The 21,211-nt window shown below is 38.4% G+C and overlaps 1 protein-coding gene across 50 annotated transcripts in view; it reads left to right on the top strand.

The window, feature by feature from the left end:
* The window catches only part of CC2D2B (coiled-coil and C2 domain containing 2B), a 109,853-nt gene that overhangs the window by 69,878 nt on the left and 18,764 nt on the right, over nucleotides 1-21,211 (top strand). For 15 of the 50 annotated variants that reach the window (XM_081551650.1, XM_081551628.1, XM_081551593.1 and 12 more), the window contains 5 exons: nucleotides 143-252; nucleotides 4,406-4,502; nucleotides 16,659-16,757; nucleotides 18,292-18,489; nucleotides 20,488-20,577. In XM_081551650.1, the coding sequence (XP_081407776.1) occupies nucleotides 143-252; nucleotides 4,406-4,502; nucleotides 16,659-16,757; nucleotides 18,292-18,489; nucleotides 20,488-20,577 (594 nt within the window). Of the gene's footprint in view, nucleotides 1-142; nucleotides 253-4,405; nucleotides 4,503-16,658; nucleotides 16,758-17,966; nucleotides 18,150-18,291; nucleotides 18,490-20,487; nucleotides 20,578-21,211 lie in introns of all 50 variants that reach the window. The other 35 variants (XM_081551512.1, XM_081551541.1, XM_081551419.1 and 32 more) reach the window with 3 other exon arrangements.

Below are 21,211 nucleotides of genomic sequence, written 5' to 3'. Positions count from 1 at the left end.
AATGAATGAATGAATAAATAATGGTTATTTGAAAAACTAGAAAAACCAAACCATCTAGTTATCAGCCAGTAACTAATTTCTACCTTTTATCAATTATATAAAATATTACAAAAACTTAGTCAGTGTTTATCCTGTGTTTCAGGATACTGTGCATCCCTTTGTAGAAGTTTCCTTTCAGCACACTGTATACCAAACCAGCATTGCCAGTGGATCTCATCCATGCTGGAACGAAGAAATTAAAGCAGATTTTATGTAAGTTGGAGTCCATTTTTCCTTGACTTCTAAAATAAACCAATAACAGAATTATTTTCTGGAGCCATTTATTGAAAATAATGATTGATACAGGCTTAATTTTTAAGTTTTTAAATTATGAAGTGTATTTACGTAGATAACGTATGCGTGTGTGCTAAGTCGCTTCAGTCATGTCTGACTCTTTGTGACCCTGTGAACTGTAGCCCACCAGGCTACTCTTTCCATGGGATTCTCGAGGCAAGAATACTGGAATGGGTTGCCCTGCCCTCCTCCAGGGGCTCTTCCCGACTCGAGAATTGAACCTGCGTCTTCTGTGGCTCCTGCACTGCGGGCGGATTCTTGACCACTGAGTCAGCAAGGAAGCCCCCTATATAATGTATATGTAAATACATGTTCTGAAGGAAAATGAATATTTGTGTATCTACCATTTAGCTTTAAAAATGGAGTGTTACCAGTAACTTTGAAGGCTCCACTGTGCCAATACCTAACTGTATCCCCTTTCTCTCTCCCCAGAGATAACAACCATGTTACCCTTGTGTTTATCTTTCCCTCTCTTTCTTTATGATTTTAAATCATAGGTATTCATCCCTAGCTATGTTTTATTTATTTATGGATGCTTTTCAACTGTATATAAATTGAATTATCTTTTGCAACCTGTTTCTTTACTCTTCATTATTTTGAGAGATTTATCCATGTTCATAACTATTCCTTCCTTCATTTTCACTTTGTTATAGTATTCCACTGTGTTGAAATGCCATAATTTATTTATTCTTTATCCTGTTGATGCACATTTGCCTGGTTTTAGTGTTTTGCTGTCATGAATACTGTTGCTCTGAACATTCTTGTACTTGTTATCTGGAACACACATCTAAGAGTTTCTTTTTAAGATGGTAGTTCTCAAGCTTGGAGAAAGAAATGGCAACCCACTCCAGTACTCTTGCCTGAAAAATTTCATGGACTGAGGAGCCTGGTAGGCTACAGTCCATGGGGTCGTAAAGAGTCTGACACAACTGAGCGAATTCACTTCACTTCACTTCTCAAGCTATTTTGTGCACTGAAATCACCTGTATGGCTTCTTTAAACAAATTGCTGGGCCCAACTCCATAGTTTCTAATTCAATAGTTCTAGAGTAATGCTGATACATAATTCCATTTCTAACAAGTTCCAGGTGTTACTGATGCTACTAGTCAGGAGACACTTTGAGACCCTCTGCTCCAGGATCCATATCCAGGAGTGGAATTGCTTCAACTTTACTACGTAATGTCAATTTTTTTTCCAAAGTGATTGTGTCAATATACACTCTCAGTATAAAAGTTCCTCTTGTGCCATGTCTTCAATAATATAATATTTTTTAAATTAATTTTTCTAATATGGTGGATCTAAAGTGATGTTCTTACTGTGATTTAATTTACGTTCCTGGATTTCTAATGAGATTGAGTTTCTTTTTCTTCCATTTTAAACAAATTGATAGACTTTATCATTTTTAGAGAGTTTAGGTTCCTAGTAAAATTGTGCAGAAAGCAGAATTCTTACATATCCTCTCCCTTCAACACACACACACACACAGCTTTCCTAAGTGTCAGTGTGGTACATTTCTTATGAAACGGAACAGTGGTGACATATTATGAGACAAAGCCCACAATTTACATTAGAATTCATTCTTTGTGTTGTTCATTCTATGAGTGTGTACTCTGTTGCTTCAGTTATGTCCAAGTGTTTGTGACCCTAGGACTATAGCCCACCAGGCTCCTCTGTCTATGGGATTTCTCCAGGCAAGAATACTGGAGTGAGTTGCCATGCCCTCCTTCAGGGGATCTTCCTGACCCAGGGGTCGAACCTACGTCTCCCACATCTCCTGCAGTATAGGTAGATTTTTTACCACTAGTGCCACCTGGGAAGCCTTGGATGTGCTGTGGGTTTTGACAAGAATAGCAAGGAGAGATAAGAAAACCTCCCTCAGTGATCAATGCAAAGAAATAGAGGAAAACAATAGAATGGGAAAGACTAGACATCTCTTCAAGAAAATTAGAGATACCAAGGGAACATTTCATGCAAAGATGAGCACAATAAAGGACAGAAATGGTATGGACCTAACAGAATCAGAAGATACTAAGAAGAGGTGGCAACAATACACGAAGAACTATACAAAACAGATCTTCATAACTCAGATAACCACGATGGTGTGATCACTCACCTAGAGCCAGACATCCTGGAATGTGAAGTCAAGTGGGCCTTAGGAAGCATCCCCATGAACAAAGCTAGTGGAGGTGATGAAATTCCAGTTGAGCTATTTCAGATCCTAAAAGATGATGCTGTTAAAGTGCTGCACACAATATGCCAGCAAATCTGGAAAACTTAGCAGGGGCCATAGGACTGGAAAAGGTCAGTTTTTATTCCAATCCCAAAGTAAGGCAATGCCAAAGAATGCTCAAACTACCGCACAATTGCACTCATCTCACATGCTAGCGAAGTAATGCTCAAAATTCTCCAAGCCAGGCTTCAACAGTACGTGAACCGTGAACTTCTAGATGTTCAAACTGGATTTAGAAAAGGCAGAGGAACCAGAGATCAAAATGCCAACATCCATTGGATCATAGAAAAAGCAAGAGAGTTCCAGAAAAACGTCTACTTTTGCTTTATTGACTATGCCAAAGCCTTTGACTGTGTGGATAACAACAAACTGGAAAATTCTGAAAGAGATGGGAATACCAGACCAGCTGACCTGCCTCCTGAGAAATCTGTATGCAGGTCAAGAAGCAACAATTAGAATTGGACATGGAACAACAGACTAGTTCCAAATAGGGAAAGGAGTACATCAAGGCTGTATATTGTCACCCTGCTTATTTAACTTATATGCAGAGTACATCATGCAAAATGCCGGGCTGGATGAAGCACAAGTTGAAATTAAGATTGCCGGGAGAAATACCAATAACCTCAGATATGCAGATGACACCACCCTTATGGCAGAAAGCGAAGAAGAACTAAAGAGCCTCTTGATGAACGTGAGAGAGGAGAATGAAAAAGTTGGCTTAAAACTCAACATTCAGAAAACTAAGATCATGGCATCTGGTCACATCACTTCATGGCAAATAGATGGGGAAACAGTGGAAATGGTGATAGACTTTATTTTGGGGGGCTCCACAATCACTGCAGATGGTGACTACAACCATGAAATTAAAAGACGCTTGCTCCTTGGAAGGAATGTTATGATCAACCTAGATAGCATATTAAAAAGCAGAGACATTACTTTGCCAACAAAGGTTCATCTAGTCAAGGCTATGGTTTGTCCAGTAGTCATGTATGGATGTGAGAGTTGGACTGTGAAGAAAGCTGAGCACCGAAGAATTGATGCTTTTGAACTGTGGTGTTGGAGAAGACTCTTGAGAGTCCCTTGGACAGCAAGGAGAGCAAACCAGTCCATCCTAAAGGAAATCAGTCCTGAATATTTATTGGAAAGACTGGTGATAAAGCTGAAGCTCCAATACTTTGGCCACCTGATGGGAAAACTGACTCATTGGAAAAGACCCTGATGCTGGGAAAGATTGAAGGCAGGAGGAGAAGGGGATGACAGAGGATAAGATGGTTGGATGGCATCACCAATGCAATAGACACAAGTTTGAGTAGACTCCAGGAGTTGATGATGGACAGGGAGGCCTGGCATGCTGCAGTCCATCAGGTCGCAAAGAATCGGACATGACTGAACAACTGAACTGAACTGAACTGATACTCACTCCAGTATTCTTGCCTGGAGAATCTCATGAACAGAGGAGCCTGGTGGGCTCCATTCCATAGGGTCGCAAAGAGTCAGACATGACTGAAGAAACTTATGTGCCCATAAGTGGGATTGCTGGGTCATATGGCAGATCTATTTTTAGATTTTTAAGGAACCTCCATACTGTTCTCCATAGTGGCTGTACCAATTTACATTCCCATCAACAGTGTAGGAGGGTTCCTTTTTCTTTACATCCTCTCCAGGATTTATTGTCTGTAGATTTTTTGATACTGAGTCTAATGAAAGATAACAGTCATCTTGAAAACACATAGCTTTTCTTAGCTTACACTTTATAAAATAACACAAGTAATTTTATAGTCCTTTATGAATAATGATTTTATAAAATCAATTAAACATCTGAATATGTTTTCTTATTTACAGCTTACCAGGACATGATTGTAACTTCTCAAGTTTATCTAAAATAAAGGATAATATATATATCAACATTTTTGATGAAATGATTATTGAAAAGCATGAGGTAAAGTAGAATAATTATAATAATCAATGTTGAAGTAATTCTAGGTTCAGACTGAATGAAGTCTGTGAACGTATTTGTTAATTTGCTTTTAGATGCAGTGTCTATTTACAACATTTTCTAAAAAGGATATGGAGCAACTTGAAATAAAATCAGACAAGTCAGTTCAAAAATAACAGAGGTCATAAACCACACATAGGAAGAGGAGGGATAAATATACCAAGAATTTGGGGAAACTGGGTTTCTGCAATTGAACATTTTATATACGTGTGAACTTCGTGGTAGCCAAGCTTTAGCATATTTTCAAGGTTTGCTGCACTAAGCATATTTGCTATGGTATATACTATGATATATACTTAATGTACATACTATAGTAAAAGTATGTACATTAAGGTGCTTTACATTGTTTACTGAGATGTAGGAAGATCTCAAAAGCAGTGGCTGTGAACTAAAGACAGGAATCAGGGGTACTGGTAGCTTTTTTCAAACTTCAGCCCTTCCCCAGATTCAAGTAAACAGCAACAACACACCCAGGGCTTAGAAACTGAATACCATGGCTTCCTAGTTGGCATGTGATCACTAGAATCTCAATATTGTCTATTATGACCCTGAACTCCCTGACATTTGTTCTTCTTAGGAGAAAAGAGAGATCAGATTAAAATGGGAGCCAGAATATATTGCATTTTCTTTTGCAAGGTTTTTACATTTCTAAACTGGACTGTCTGCAAGAGGGCCATTCGATGAATTTTCTTAGTCAAGAAATGGCCCGTGTTAACCTTTGTTGTGGTGGTTGTTCAGTCAGTAAGTTGTGTCCGACTCTTTGTGACCCCATGGACTGCAGCATACCAGGCTCCCCTGTCCTTTGCTATCTCCCAGAGTTTGTCCATTGAGCTGGTGATGCTATCTATCCGACGCCATTATTTCTTGGCACTAAGCCAAAATGATCCATAATTATGACATCAAGGGAAAGGTGGTTGATGGAAAAGCACAAAATGAAGCAGAAAGCAAGACAGTATACGGGGAAAACCACAGTGAATTGTCCTTTTTATCTCCCTTCTTTTTTCCTAGCTCCTTACTTCAGCCCAGGTTAATAGTGTGTAACTTTAATGTTAACAGAAATTTTGAGTTTATGGATTTAAAAGAAATCACATTAACATAAATAATTTAAGGTCTTATTCTTGTTCTACCTTCTACTCACAAAACCTCCACCAATCCCTTGCAAAATTTTCTGGAAGCCTCCGAGGAGTCCTCATATATGTGCTTAGAAGTGACTGTTAGCTATAGTCGTCAGCATGTGTGTTCTTTTGACTCAGCCTCCAAAGCTCTCAAAGCCATCTAAAAGAATCTCACCACCACCACTGCTGACATTGCCCCTGATTATGATGCCACCATCTGTGCCAAGGGTGTTATCCCCCCAATTATCCTTGAGCCCAAAGCTATCAAACTTCAGAATACTCAAGAGGCACTGGATTCTGTACAAACATGGGCAGAACGGCCCTATTTTCTCTGAATCCATACCACATATTGTGTATCTAGACTTTAAAGCAATAATGTTTGTACCCAAAATCTCACAGTAGAAGAGCTTCTCCAGCCACTGAGCCTAATCATCAGGGGCCAAACCAAGGACAAGGGACCTAGTGGGGTTCAGTGCACACCAACGCTTTCCATGTCTTCTTTGTCCTTTCTCTTCTTGATTCCTAAACTCAACCCAACTGCTCTCATCTTCCCTAATTACAAGTAAAAATCAGTGGATATAAGTATATACTAGTACTATGGAGCGGATTGTTGCCTATGCCAGTCTTAACTCAAACAAGCAACATGCCTATCCCAAGAACTATTCTCTAACACCTTTCCCATATTCCCCCTATTTCAGCACTTTGGCTGATGAAATGAAAAACGTAAATGACTAAAAGTGAAGTGAGTTATAGAGTACATGCCAGTGGGCTTAGTGGTGTTGGTGGTAAATGACAAACCCCACTACTACACATGCTTTCTCTAATTTTTAGAAATAGCATTATTGAGAAGTAGTTGGCATACAGTAAGCTGCACATACAGTGTGTATTTTGACAAATTTTGACATATATATATATATATATATATATATATATATGAAACCATTGTCAAAGTCAAGACAATGAATATATGCATCACTCTCAAAGGTTTTCCTCTGCCCTGCTAGAATACCTCCATCCTTCCCTTCCTTCCTCCCACCCCAGGAAATGATTCATCTGCTTTCAGTAACTGTAGTTTATATTTTCTGAAATTTTATAGAAATGGTATCATACAGTAAGTATTCACTCTTTTTTCCTTGGCTTGGCAGCTTTCATCCAGGGAAAAAAAATATTTTTAGATTTGTCTATGTTGTGTTATTTATCAAATAGTTCATTACTTTTTATTGTATAGTGGTAGTCTGTTGAAAACATACGTTGTATTGTATGTTTAAATATTCATATGTTGATCGACAGATGGGTTTTCTCTGGTGGGGGTGGAGGGGGCTATTATAAATAAAACTACCATGAGGATTTGTGTAGAAGTCTTTTTTTTTTTTTTTTTTTTTTTTTATAAATTTATTTATTTTAGTTGGGGGCTAATTACTTTACAATATTGTAATAGTTTTTGCCATACATTGACATGAATCAGCCATGGGTTTACATGTGTTCCCCTTCCCGGACCCCCCACCCACCTCCCTCCCCATCCCATCCTTCTGGATCATCCCATTGCCCCGGCCCTGAGCCCTTGTCACATGCATCGAACATGGAATGGTGCTCTGTTTCACATATGACAATACACATGTCTCAATGCGATTCTCCCAGAACGTCCCACCCTCACCTCCCTCAGAGTCCATATAATTGTTCCATGCATCTGTGTCTCTTATTCTGTCTCGCATATAGGGTTATCGTTACCATCTTTCAAATTCCATATATATGCATTAGTATACTGTATTGTTGTTTTTCTTTCTGGCTTACTTCACTCTGTATAATGGGCTCCAGTTTCATCCATCTCAGTAGAACCGATTCAAATGTATTTTTTTTAATGGCTGAGTAATATTCCATTGTGTATATGTACCACAGCTTCCTTATCCATTCGTCTGCTGATGGACATCTAGGTTGCTTCCATGTCCTGGCTATTGTAAACAGTGCTGCGATGAACATTGGGGTACACGCGTCTCTTTCAATTCTGGTTTCCTCGGTGTATATGCCCAGCAGTGGGATTGCTGGGTCATATGGCAGTTCTATTCCCAGTTTTTTAAGGAATCTCCACACTGTTCTCCATAGTGACTGTACTAGTTTGCATTCCCACCAACAGTGTAAGAGGGTTCCCTTTTCTCCACACCCTCTCCAGCATTTATTGCTTGTAGACTTTTGGATAGCAGCCATTCTGACTGGTGTGAAATGATACCTCATTGTGGTTTTGATTTGCATTTCTCTAATAATGAGTGATGTTGAGCATCTTTTCATGTGTTTGTTAGCCATCTGTATGTCTTCTTTGGAGAAATGTCTGTTTAGTTCTTTGGCCCATTTTTTGATCGGGTCGTTTATTTTTCGGGAATACAGCTGCAGAAGTTGCTTGTATATTTTTGAGATTAATTGTTTGTCTGTTGCTTCATTTGCTATTATTTTCTCCCATTCTGAAGGCTGTCTTTTCACCTTGTTTATAGTTTCCTTTGTTGTGCAAAAGCTTTTAATTTTAATTAGGTCCCATTTGTTTATTTTTGCTTTTATTTCCAATATTCTAGGAGGTGGGTCATGGAGGATCCTGCTGTGATTTATGTCGGAGAGTGTTTTGCCTATGTTTTCCTCTAGGAGTTTTATTGTTTCTGGTCTTACGTTTAGATCTTTAATCCATTTTGAGTTTATTTTTGTGTACGGTGTTAGGAAGTGTTCTAGTTTCATTCTTTTACAAGTGGTTGACCAGTTTTCCCAGCACCACTTGTTAAAGAGATTGTCTTTTCTCCATTGTATATTCTTGCCTCCTTTGTCGAAGATAAGGTGTCCATATGTGCGTGGGTTTATCTCTGGGCTTTCTATTTTGTTCCATTGATCTATATTTCTATCTTTGTGCCAATACCATACTGTCTTGATGACTGTGGCTTTGTAGTAGAGCCTGAAGTCAGGCAGGTTGATTCCTCCAGTTCCATTCTTCTTCCTCAAGATTGCTTTGGCTATTCGAGGTTTCTTATATTTCCATACAAATTGTGAGATGATTTGTTCTAGTTCTGTGAAAAATACCATTGGTAGCTTGATAGGGATTGCATTGAATCTGTAGATTGCTTTGGGTAGAATACTCATTTTCACTATATTAATTCTTCCAATCCATGAACACGGTATATTTCTCCATCTGTTTGTGTCCTCTTTGATTTCTTTCATCAGTGTTTTATAGTTTTCTATATATAAGTCTTTTGTTTCTTTAGGTAGATATATTCCTAAGTATTTTATTCTTTTTGATGCAGTGGTGAATGGTATTGTTTCCTTAATTTCTCTTTCTGTTTTCTCAATATTGGAGTATAGGAATGCAAGGGATTTCTGTGTGTTAATTTTATATCCTGCAACTTTACTATATTCATTGATCAACTCTAGTAATTTTCTAGTAGAGTCTTTAGGGTTTTCTATGTAGAGGATCATGTCATCTGCAAACAGTGAGAGTTTTACTTCTTCTTTTCCTATCTGTATTCCTTTTATTTCTTTTTCCGCTCTGATTGCTGTGGCCAAAACTTCCAAAACTATGTTGAATAGTAGTGGTGAAAGTGGGCATCCTTGCCTTGTTCCTGACTTTAGGGGAAATGCTTTCAATTTTTCACCATTGAGGATAATGTTTGCTGTGGGTTTGTCATATATAGCTTTTATTATGTTGAGATATGTTCCTTCTATTCCTGCTTTCTGGAGGGTTTTAATCATAAATGGATGCTGAATTTTGTCAAAGGCTTTTTCTGCATCTATTGAGATAACCATATGGTTTTTTTCTTTCAATTTGTTAATGTGGTGTATTACATTGATTGATTTGCGGATGTTAAAAAAACCTTGCATTCCTGGGATAAAGCCCACTTGGTCATGATGTATGATCTTTTTAATATGATGTTGGATTCTGTTTGCTAGAATTTTATTAAGGATTTTTGCATCTATGTTCATCAGTGATATTGGCCTGTAGTTTTCCTTTTTTGTGACATCTTTGTCCGGTTTTGGAATTAGGGTGATGGTGGCCTCATAGAATGAGTTTGGAAGTTTACCATCTTCTGCAATTTTCTGGAAGAGTTTGAGTAGGATAGGTGTTAGCTCTTCTCTAAATTTTTGGTAGAATTCCGCTGTGAAGCCGTCTGGTCCTGGGCTTTTGTTTGCTGGAAGATTTCTGATTACAGTTTCGATTTCCGTGCTTGTGATGGGTCTGTTAAGATCTTCTATTTCTTCCTGGTTCAGTTTTGGAAAGTTATACTTTTCTAAGAATTTGTCCATTTCTTCCAAGTTGTCCATTTTATTGGCATATAGCTGTTGGTAGTAGTCTCTTATGATCCTTTGTATTTCTGTGGAGTCTGTTGTGATCTCTCCATTTTCATTTCTAATTTTGTTGATCTGATTCTTCTCCCTTTGTTTCTTGATGAGTCTGGCTAATGGCTTATCAATTTTGTTTATCTTCTCGAAAAACCAGCTTTTAGTTTTGTTGATTTTTGCTATGGTCTCTTTTGTTTCTTTTGCATTTATTTCTGCCCTAATTTTTAAGATTTCTTTCCTTCTACTGACCCTGGGGTTTTTCATTTCTTCCTTTTCTAGTTGCTTTAGGTGTAGAGTTAGTTGATTTATTTGATTTTTTTCTTGTTTCTTGAGGTACGCCTGTATTGCTATGAACCTTCCCCTTAGTATTGCTTTTACAGTGTCCCATAGGTTTTGGGTTGTTGTGCTTTCATTTTCATTCGTTTCTATGCATAATTTTATTTCTTTTTTGATTTCTTCTGTGATTTGTTGGTTATTCAGAAGCGTGTTGTTTAGCCTCCATATGTTGGAACTTTTAATAGTTTTTTTCCTGTAATTGAGGTCTAATCTTACTGCATTGTGGTCAGAGAAGATGGCTGGGATGATTTCAATTTTTTTGAATTTACCAAGGCTAGATTTATGGCCCAGGATGTGATCTATCCTGGAGAAAGTTCCATGTGCACTTGAGAAAAAGGTAAAATTGATTGTTTTGGGGTGGAAACTCCTGTAAATATCAATTAAATCTAATTTGTCTATTGTATCATTTAAAGTTTGTGTTTCCTTGTTAATTTTCTGTTTAGTTGATCTATCCATATGCGTGAGTGGAGTATTAAAGTCTCCCACTATTATTGTGTTGTTGTTAATTTCTCCTTTCATACTTGTTAGTATTTGCCTTATATATTGTGGTGCTCCTATGTTGGGTGCATATATATTTATGATTGTTACGTCTTCTTCTTGAATTGATCCTTTGATCTTTATGTAGTGTCCTTTTTTGTCCCTTTTCACATCCTTTATTTTAAAGTCTATTTTATCTGAAATGAGTATTGCGACTCCTGCTTTCTTTTGGTCTCCGTTTGCATGGAATATGTTTTTCCATCCTTTCACTTTCAGCCTGTGTGTGTCCCTAGTTTTGAGGTGGGTCTCTTGTAGACAGCATATATAGGGGTCTTGTTTTTGTATCCATTCAGCAACCCTTTGTCTTTTGGTTGGGGCATTCAACCCATTTACATTTAAGGTAATTATTGATAAGTATGATCCCGTTGCCATTTACTTTGTTGTTTTGAGTTCGTGTTGAAACATCCTTTCTGTGTTTCCTGTTTAGAGAAGATCCTTTAGCATTTGCTGGAGAGCTGGTTTGGTGGTGCTGAATTCCCTCAGCTCTTGCTTGTCTGTAAAGCTTTTGAATTCTCCTTCATATCTGAATGAGATCCTTGCTGGGTACAGTAATCTGGGTTGTAGATTATTCTCTTTCATTACTTTAAGTATGTCCTGCCATTCCCTTCTAGCCTGAAGGGTTTCTATTGAAAGATCAGCTGTTATCCTTATGGGGATCCCCTTGTGTGTTATTTGTTGTTTTTCCCTTGCTGCTTTTAATATTTGTTCTTTGTGTTTGATCTTTGTTAATTTGATTAATATGTGTCTTGGGGTGTTTCGCCTTGGGTTTATCCTGTTTGGAACTCTCTGGGTTTCTTGGACTTCTGTGACTATTTCTTTCCTCAATTTAGGGAAATTCTCAACTATTATCTCCTCGAGTATTTTTTCATGGCCTTTCCTTTTATCTTCTTCTTCTGGGACTCCTATGATTCGAATGTTGGGGCGTTTCATATTGTCCCAGAGGTCCCGGAGGTTTTCCTCACTTCTTTTGATTCTTTTTTCTTTTTTCCTCTCTGCTTCGTTTATTTCCATCATTCTATCTTCTACCTCACTTATCCTATCTTCTGCCTCCGTTATTCTACTGTTGGTTCCCTCCAGAGTGTCTTTTATCTCCTTTATTTCATTATTCATTCTATATTGATTCCTTTTTATTTCTTCTAAGTCCTTGATAAACATTTCTTGCATCTTCTCAATCTTTGTCTCCAGGCTATTTATCTGTAACTCCATTTTGCTTTCAAGATTTTGGATCATTTTTATTATCCTTATTCTAAATTCTTTTTCAGATAGATTCCCTATCTCCTCCTCTTTTGTTTGGCTTTGTGGGCATTTCTCATTTTCCTTTACTTGCTGAGTATTTCTCTGCCTTTTCATCTTGTTTAGATTGCTGTGTTAGGCGTGGCCCTTCTGTATTCTGGTAGTATGAAGTTCCTCTTTGTTGTGGAGGTTCCTCACTGCGGCTGGGGTTGGACAGGTGGCTTGTCAAGGTTTCCTGGTTGGGGGAGCTTGTGTCGGTGTTCTGGTGGGTGGAGCTGGATTTCTGCTCTCTAGAGTGTAATGGAGTGACCAGTATTAATTTTTGAGATGTCTATGGATTTGGTGTGCCTCTGGGCAGCCTGTATATTGATGCTCAGGTCTATGTTCCTTCGTTGCTGGAGAATTTGTGTGGTATGTCTTGCTCTGGAACTTATTGTCTCTTGGGTGGAGCTTGGTTTCAGTGAATTTATGGAAGCTATTGGATGGTCTCTTATTAATTAATGTTTCCCCTGGCTTTCAGTCTTATTCTTGCAGTAGCCTCAAGACTTCTCCTTCCATACAGCCTCAATAATAAAACTTTTAGGTTAATGGTGAAAAGATTCTCCACAGTGAGGGATACCCAGAAAGGTTCACTGAGTTACATGGAGAGATGAGGTGGGGGGGGGGGGGGTTGAGGTGACCAGGAGGGGAAGAGGGGAATTCAAATGTGGAGAGAGCAATCTAGCCAGTAAGCACTTCCCTCTGTGCTTTCCACAGTTTGGAACCCTCAGAGTGATTCACAGAGATACATAGAGAGGCGGGAGGAAGGTAATAGAGGTGAGCATGAGTAGAAAGGGAGGAATTAAGAGGGGAGAGAGAGATCTGGACAGTATCTTGTTCCTGAAGTGTTCTCCGGTACCCAGAACACCCTCAGAGATTCACAGAATTGGGTTGAGAAGAGAAGGAGGAGAGTGGGAGATAGAGGTTCCCTGGGGGAGAAGAAAGAGCATCAATAGGGGGAGAGAGTGATTAGGCCAGTGATCACACTCCTGAGTAAAAATGGGTCCTAAAGATTGGGTTCTTAAATGTACAAAGTTGATATCAAATATGTAAAACAAAGATTAAAAATCTAGAGTAGAGGTTAGACTCTTATAAAACTTACAATCTAAAAAAAAAAGAAAAAAGGAAACTGTAAAAAGAAAAAAAACAGTAAAACAGTAAAAAAAGAAACAGTAAAAAAATGTAGAACAGGAAAAAAAACATTAAAAAAAAGAAAACACAAAAGGTATAAGATATATGTATGTAGTTTGCTTCAAAAATAGGGTTTTTTTTTTTTTAAGTTAATAGTGGGTTATGAAAATGAAAGTTAAAGGTGTAATAGAGGACTTGAAGAAAAAGGAAAGAAGAGAAAAAAAAATTTTTTTTTAATTAAAAAAAATTAAAAAAAAAAAATAATAATAGTAAAAAATATATATATCCCGGACTTTCTCTGGAGCTGTTGTGAGCAGTGTGGGATCTGCTCAGTTTTAGATAGATCCTTATTACTGCTTATACTTTTCAAGATCTATAGGTCCTTTTTAATGCAATCGGTATTAACTACAGGGATCTTAATCTGTTGGCCTGTCCCTTCCAAAGCGCTTCCCTCTGTTTATTTGGCTTCTGTTTGGAGATCTCTTCAGTATCTAATTTCCGCCCTGCAACAAAGCGGTGGAGGTGATCTCTTTAGGTTCGCTTGTTCAATCGTGCTGTGGGGAGGAAGGAACACTGCAATTCTGGCGTGTGTGTGGTAAGCTCGCAGTGTCTCGGCCGCACTGGGTTCGCCCCCGCTCACGGCGTGTGTGCTTTCCCCGTCTACCCTGCTCAGGCTTCAGGTTACTCGGCCAGGGAGCGGGCCCTGAGCTGCGTGCACTTCCCAGGTCTAAGCCGCTCAGGTTCAGGCTCCCGGTTACTCCACAAAGGCGCAGACTCGGTTTCGCCCGCGGCTTGTGCCGTTCCCGGTCGGAGCTGCCCAGGCGGCCAGAAGTTTGGCGAGGGCTCTGTCCCCTGTTGGGGCGGTGCGGCTTATCACCACCCTGGTCCCCGCCTCGGTTTACGGGCGCGCCCGGCTCCGGTGTGCTTTGTGTCGGTTCTGGGGAGCTGGTCTCTGGCTGCTACCCTCCCGGCGGCTGTCGACCCTCCGGGATCTCAGGCAGTCTTTGCTTAGAAACTGGGAGCCTGTTTGCAGTTTGGTAGGGGGTGCCCTCTCTGGAGCCGAGATTGCCCCTTTCCGGCTCTGGCGGGCCCCGCCTGCCCGCTGTGTCCGGCGGGGGATGGGGCGGTCCGCAGCCGGCTAGCTCTCCTCTGGTATCGCTCAGTCCTTTGTTCTGTGAGCGGGCCGGCAGTGCCTTAGAGTTGGGCTTTTCGCGGGATAGTTCTTTCTCTCTTGCTGTCCCACAGTTTAGGTTACTATCTCACGTTAGCTCCCTCAGATTGCCCTCGGGGCACTCGGGCCCGGTCCTTACCCTAGGCAATGCCGCCCGCTCCTCTCCGTTCAGCCCCCACTTGCTGGTGGCGGATGATGCGAGCGTCTGGGGTTCTTTGCTGGGAGTTGCTTTAGGCACGTAATCTGTGGATTTTATTTATTTTTTCCTCCCAGTTACGTTGCCCTCCGAGATAAAAAATCCTCCCCCACACCCGCCGGTGAGAGGGTTTCCTGGTGCTTGGAAATTCCTCCTCTTTTACGACTCCCTCCCCGGGACGGGTCTCCGTCCCTAACTCTTTTGTCTCTCTTTTTATCTTTTATAATTTCTCCTACCTCTTTTGAAGATAATGCGCAGTTTTTGTGAAAGCCTGACGTCCTCAGCCAGCCTTCAGAAGTAGTTTTGTGAAGTTTGGTCAGCGTTCAGATGTTCTTTCGATAAATTTGTAGAGGAGAGAGTGGTCTCTCCGTCCTATTCCTCCGCCATCTTAGCCCCGCTGTAGAAGTCTTATATACAAATGCTTTAATTTTGGGGGGGTAAATACATAGGAGTAAAATGACTGGATCATATGGTAAGTGGACATTTAAGAAACAAACTGTTTTTTCAAAGTGATTGTACCATTTTTTATTTCCACCAGCACTGTATGAGACTTCTAGTTCTTTCACATTCTTACAAGCATGTAGTCAGACTTCAAAATTTTAGCCATTCTAACAAGGCTGTGGTTGTATCTCATTATAGTTTTAATTTGCATTTCCTAATGACTAATGATGCTGGATGGCTTCCCTGGTGGTTCAGATGGTAAAGAATCTGCCTGCAATGCAGGAGACCTGGGTTTGATCCCTGGGTTGGGGAGATCCCCTGGAGAAGGGAATGGGAACCCACTCCAGTATTCTAGCCTGGAAAATTCCATAAACAAAGGAGCCTGGCGAATTGCAAACAGTCAGACAGGATTGAGCAACTAACACACACAATGATGTTGAGCAATTTTTAATGAATTGCTCTTGGTGTCATGTTTTTTAGCTCTGTTTTGTAACTCTTTATTAAGAGTTACAGGGCTTCCCAGGTGGCACTAGGAGTAAAGAACCTGGCTGCTAATGCGGGAGACATAAGAGACTCAAGTTCCATCCCTGGATAGGGAAGATCCCCTGGAGGAGGGCATAGCAACCCACTGCACTATTCTTGCCTGGAGAATCCTCACGGACACAGGAGCCTGGAGGGCTACAGTCCATTGGGTCACACACAGTCAGACACGACTGAAACAACTTAGCGCGCACACACACACATACACACTGTTAAGATTATATTCCTTCTTCATGAATTGATTCCTCTATTATTATGAAATATTCCTCTTTATCCCTGGTTACATTTCTTAATTCTTAAATCTACTTTGTATGTTATAAATATAGTCATTTCAGCTTTCTTTTCATTGGTGTTTGTATGTATGGTGTATCTTTTTCTTTCTTTTCTTCTTATTTTTTCTTTTAACCTGTGTCTTTATATGTAAAATGAGTTTACTTTAGATAGTGTATAGTTGGGTCTTCCTTTTTTATTCAGTTGTAACAATCTCAATATTTTAATGAATGGGTATTTATGTTTTGTGTAATTACTGACTTGACTGGGTTCCATCTTCCTGTTTGCTTTCTGCTTGTCCCATCTGTTTTTTGTTCTTTTTTTTCTTCCCTTTTTTGGATTAATAAAGTACTTTTATGATTCTACTTTATTTTCACTATTGGCTTATTAGCTGTACTTCTTTTATTTCTTAATTGTTGCTCTAGGTTTTATTATATATTATTTCACTTATCACAGTCTAGAATATTATGCCACTCCACATATAGTGTAAGAACAGGATATTATTACACTTTCATTTCTACTCCTGTGCTTTGTGTTAGTGTTATTTTATCATATATTTTGCTTTTACATATGCCATAAACTCTGCAACAGGTCATTGCTATTGCTTTAAATAGTCAATTATCTTTTAAAGAAATTTTTGAAAGTGAGAAAAAAACTTTTCTATTTACTCTTTGGTTTCTTTTTAAAGTGAAAGAGAATTTATTATACTTACCTGCAAGTTTATGTGAAATTATTCAGCACATTATATAGAATAGTAATAGAAAACTTATTTATTTTAATAGGATCACTGTTCCAAGAGCTGCAGTGGTCATTCATATATAAGAAAGAATTGGCTTGGATCCATTGTTTTCCCTTTCTCTGCTCTCCTGCAACAATCTGAGGTAACAGAAAGTGATTCTTTGCTAATTCTAAATTTTTGTCTCTGGCTAATAGAAATACTTACTGTTGTCCTTGAGTCAGATTTTGATTGGCAGGTTGATAAGTCAGTTGAAATGATCCTGTATCCAAGTGCCTCTTAGGTGTTGGAGAATTTGAAGATTTTAGCTGTCTCTGCGAGATACCCACAAATTTATTTCATATATTTTTAGTGTTCATTAATGAAGAAAAGGACAGCTAACCGTAGGTCTTAAAGCAACATTTATATTTGTTTTTAATAGTTACACAATTCAAGATTCATACATTTTCTGAATAATGACATTGCTTCATAACCATGGGCTCCATGATTCTATGCAATCACAGCATGTCATGAGGGAACACATTACAAATACAAGTGCTGCAAATAAAGAGCAATGGAGATTTTAAATTGTTGGAGGTATAGGGGTTCCTGTTATAAATCCCTGCAGTTACTTCTCAGTCTCAGGCCAGATGCTAGGAGAGAGAAGTAGTTAAGAACATGAGCTTCAAAGGTAGACTCATCTGCATTGTAATCCTGGCTCTATTACTCATTGGTTGTGTGACCTGTCACAAATTCCTCACATGTTCTGAACTCATTTCCTTATCTATAAAATGAAGATTACTGGTGTCTACCTCATTGAATGATGTGATCTGTATCAAGCACTTGGAAGAATGCCTTATATGTAGTAGGTGCTCAATAACTGTTAATATTAGTTATGTTATGAGTAGTAGTAGTTATTATTTTAAATTATCTCCTCACACACACACACACATACACATACACACACGGTCCCTCCTTCAGTGGACTTTGGGTCATCTTTCCTTCTGTTCCATTTTTTTTCTCTTTCCAGACCCAGTGCAAAATGTCACATGGTCTTTTAGCATTTTTCTCTGAGCTTAAATTCGATTCTCTGAGTTTCTATCACTCGGGTACGTTAACTTGCTTCCTCATTTCAGCCTTTTCTTACTCCTGCCTTTTCCACATACTACATATTAGAGAAGGACCCAGGGTGTCAAGGCTGCTTGTGAGCAGATCATCATGGAGAACCTTATCATTCTTTGCAAGTCCCTGTTAGTCGAATCACCATGAACCCATGCAAGCCTATTTCCTGCAATGGAGAAGACTGAATTGAGCTATCTTTGACTGATGTTTATTTTCATCATGCAGAATCCATTCTGTTCATATACTCTTTCAGATTAGTGGAACATTTCAAGTAAATATTCCACCTGTTTTGCTTGGGTATACTTGGAGTAAGACTTATGTGTCTCCTAAAGAAGATTATAATGGACAGAATTTAAAAGAATGTACTTTGTTAAATATTTTTGCTACTATTGAACCTCAAATATCATATGCCATCTGTAGTCCAGAACTAGACAAGGTAGGCTTTCCACTGAATTATTTTCAGATATACTATCAAAGGAGTGTTAATTTCAAAGATGACAAAAATGAATGTTGGTTCTTGATATTTTCCTGTGGGAGCAATATGGTAGCAAGTTGAAATATTTTAAACTTGATTCTAGTTTTCAGATCAAATAGACATTTTGGAGAGAGCACGGATTTTTACAAAAAATTGTAAGGCGTTATTTCCTAAACGAAGAATCACCACTACTGTTTTTAATGATGAAGGGATACAAATCTTAGTAATAAGATACATCAAGGCATTGAATCCACCTCAACAACTCCTGGATATGTTTCTTCATGATGCTAATGCAACACTTGTAAGTGATATTTATGTTAGTAACTTTATTGAGATATTCACATACCATATAATTTGCCCTTCTAAAGTATATGATTCAGTGGTTTTTAATATATACACCAAGTTTTGCAGACATCACAACGGTAAATTTTAGAACATTTTGATCACTCCAAGTTTATATTTATTTTAACTGGTTTACTTTTTAATATTAACTTTGAGTAAAACTTTTTTATTAAAATTGTTTTATCTTTGGAGACAGTTTCCTGAGAGAGATACCATCTGTGTTGCAATGTGTGCTCCTGAGTGCCTGGTGGAAGAAAACATTTCCTCCTGTTGCCCTTCACTCTGCCCACTTGTACTGAAGGTCACTGTTGCCACATCACTTCATGTGACCATGCCAACTGCATAATCTTTCCGTCAGACTTTGAAAAATGACGCAGAAAAATTCCTTTGATTTTCAGGCAGAATTGAAAGTTGTATTTCTAAAGAGATTGTGTCCTTCTAAGGATTGCTTCTTGTTGTAAAGAGGCTATGTTATCTTTTGCTCTGTAAACTGCCAACATAACACTTCTCACCTTATGTGGCTTTATGCATATCTGTTATTTACCAGCTGACAAAAGATACATGTACAGGTATTCATTATGAACTCAGAAGAGGAGATAGCTTCTTCCACTTTGAGAAAGGAAAATGTGAAATCAAAAATCTAGTCTCCCCTTTAAGGAAAAAAATAAGCTTTGATTAAAGCTGCTGCTGCTGCTAAGTCGCTTCAGTCGTGTCCGACTCTGTGCGATCCCCTAGACGGCAGCCCACCAGGCTGCCCCGTCCCTGGGATTCTCCAGGCAAAGAACACTGGAGTGGGTTGCCATTTCCTTCTCCAATGCATGAAAGTGAAAAGTGAAAGTGAAGTCGCTCAGTCGTCCGACTCTTAACGACCTCATGGACCACAGCCTACCAAGCCCCTCCGTCCATGGGATTTTCCAGGCAAAAGTACTGGAGTGGGGTGCCATTGCCTTCTCCTTTGATTAAAGGACACTATGAAAAATCACTTTTACCTTTTATTTATTCAGGCTTGATTGACTCAATTGACTCTCCTTAGAATACTTACACTATTCTTCCAGTATGAAGTTCTCACCTGAATTCTTAAAGCTAAAATCAAAAGTCCTAATTTAGATCACATTTTACTACACTCTGCTTTTGGGTTTCTTCTTGCCTGTTTCCCGATACCAAAAGTCCAAGGAGATAATAATGCTCTCAGATTTCTTTTACAGACAATCTTTGTCTTTTTAAAAAAGAAGTATAAATCCTAGCTCTTTTGCTTATCAGAAATTGTGAGCCATGTTTAACTAATTGCATGAAGTCAGAAACATGACTAGTGTAGGAGGTCATAGTAGTGCATATATGGTAGCTACTGTAAATCAGTGAAAATGTTGGTGAACTTTCTGTGTTAATTCTAATCTGAGTCCTTATCTCCAGCCCTATAGGGGTAACAATCCACAACAGAAGTTCTGTTGTTTGTAAAAATAGGCTGCACCAATATTTTCTTGCTGCAGCAACTTATAATTGGATTTTATTAATAAAAATAATTCTGATGGATTTTGAACCTAAAAGAAAATCAAACTTTTACTACTCTTCTATACCTTTTTTCAATTTTCTTAAACAGTTGTATTTTAAAGTATACATGTAATGTATCACATTTAAAATTTTAGTTTATTATAGTGAAATGTAATGATTAATATACATGGTCTGGAGTCATGTCAACTTGGGCTTATTCCCAGAGACCCATGTGTTGTGTTAGTGTGTGACCCATATATTGTGTTAGTGTATTAGTGTGTGTGTTAGTGTGGACAGGTTATCTTAGCATTCTAAGCTTGTTTCTTCTTTTGTAAAATAAAATTAATAATAGTGTGTATTTCTAAGGCTTGTAGAATATACTAAATGTGGTGATAATGCAAGTACAGCACTGTGCTTGGTGATGGGCATATAGCATGCTGTTAATAAATCTTAGTTAATATTATTTTAGGACCTTGTTGCTCACTTTGTATCTTTGATTCCTATTATGCCTGATGCACTGGATGAAAATGATGGTTTTGATATATGGATGACATCAGAGGTAACCAATTACAATTTGCAATTTAAATGTATAATGTTTGCTTTTCTTTTAAAGAAACATTTCAGAAATATTATGCACTTATGTAGTAGCTTTCCTTATGCAATTTGAAGACATTTGATAATTTAATACACTGTTTCCATTCAGCTCTATAACAACCCATAGAAATAATTCTTAAAGACCAAAAATCTTGTTCAACTCTCTAAGTAACTCATAATATTCAGATTCATCAGGAATTCCAGGAGTACAATATTATGACATCCTCCAGAGAGAAATATGAAATATGCCTTGTTCACTATAGAGGTGGTTAGACCCTGAAGTCTAGGGGAAATACCACCACTTTCCAGAAGCTTTCCCCAGTTTTCCCATATGTGAATGAAGAGCTTCCTTGGCATTTGGATTAAAGTTGTCTTTAGACTGGTTGCCATGCAATATTTGGGACATGTTTAAACTAAAAACTATTTATTTGAAATTTAAATTGCTTTAGGCATTCCATCCCTTCCCCCCAAAATCTGGTAATCCTAATTAGAACACTTTCTCTATTTCACCTTAAATTATACTTAGTTGATTATACACTGGCCCTATACCCACACACTGTACATATACATCCCAAGTTTAATCTCCTTGAATTAAAAGG

This window comes from Giraffa tippelskirchi, chromosome 2, assembly GCF_054371585.1.
Source record: "Giraffa tippelskirchi isolate mGirTip1 chromosome 2, T2T-mGirTip1v1.2.pri, whole genome shotgun sequence".
NCBI classification, from domain to species: Eukaryota; Metazoa; Chordata; class Mammalia; order Artiodactyla; family Giraffidae; genus Giraffa; species Giraffa tippelskirchi.
Note: the sequence above shows the minus strand (reverse complement) of the source record. Positions and strands in the feature narration are given on the sequence as shown.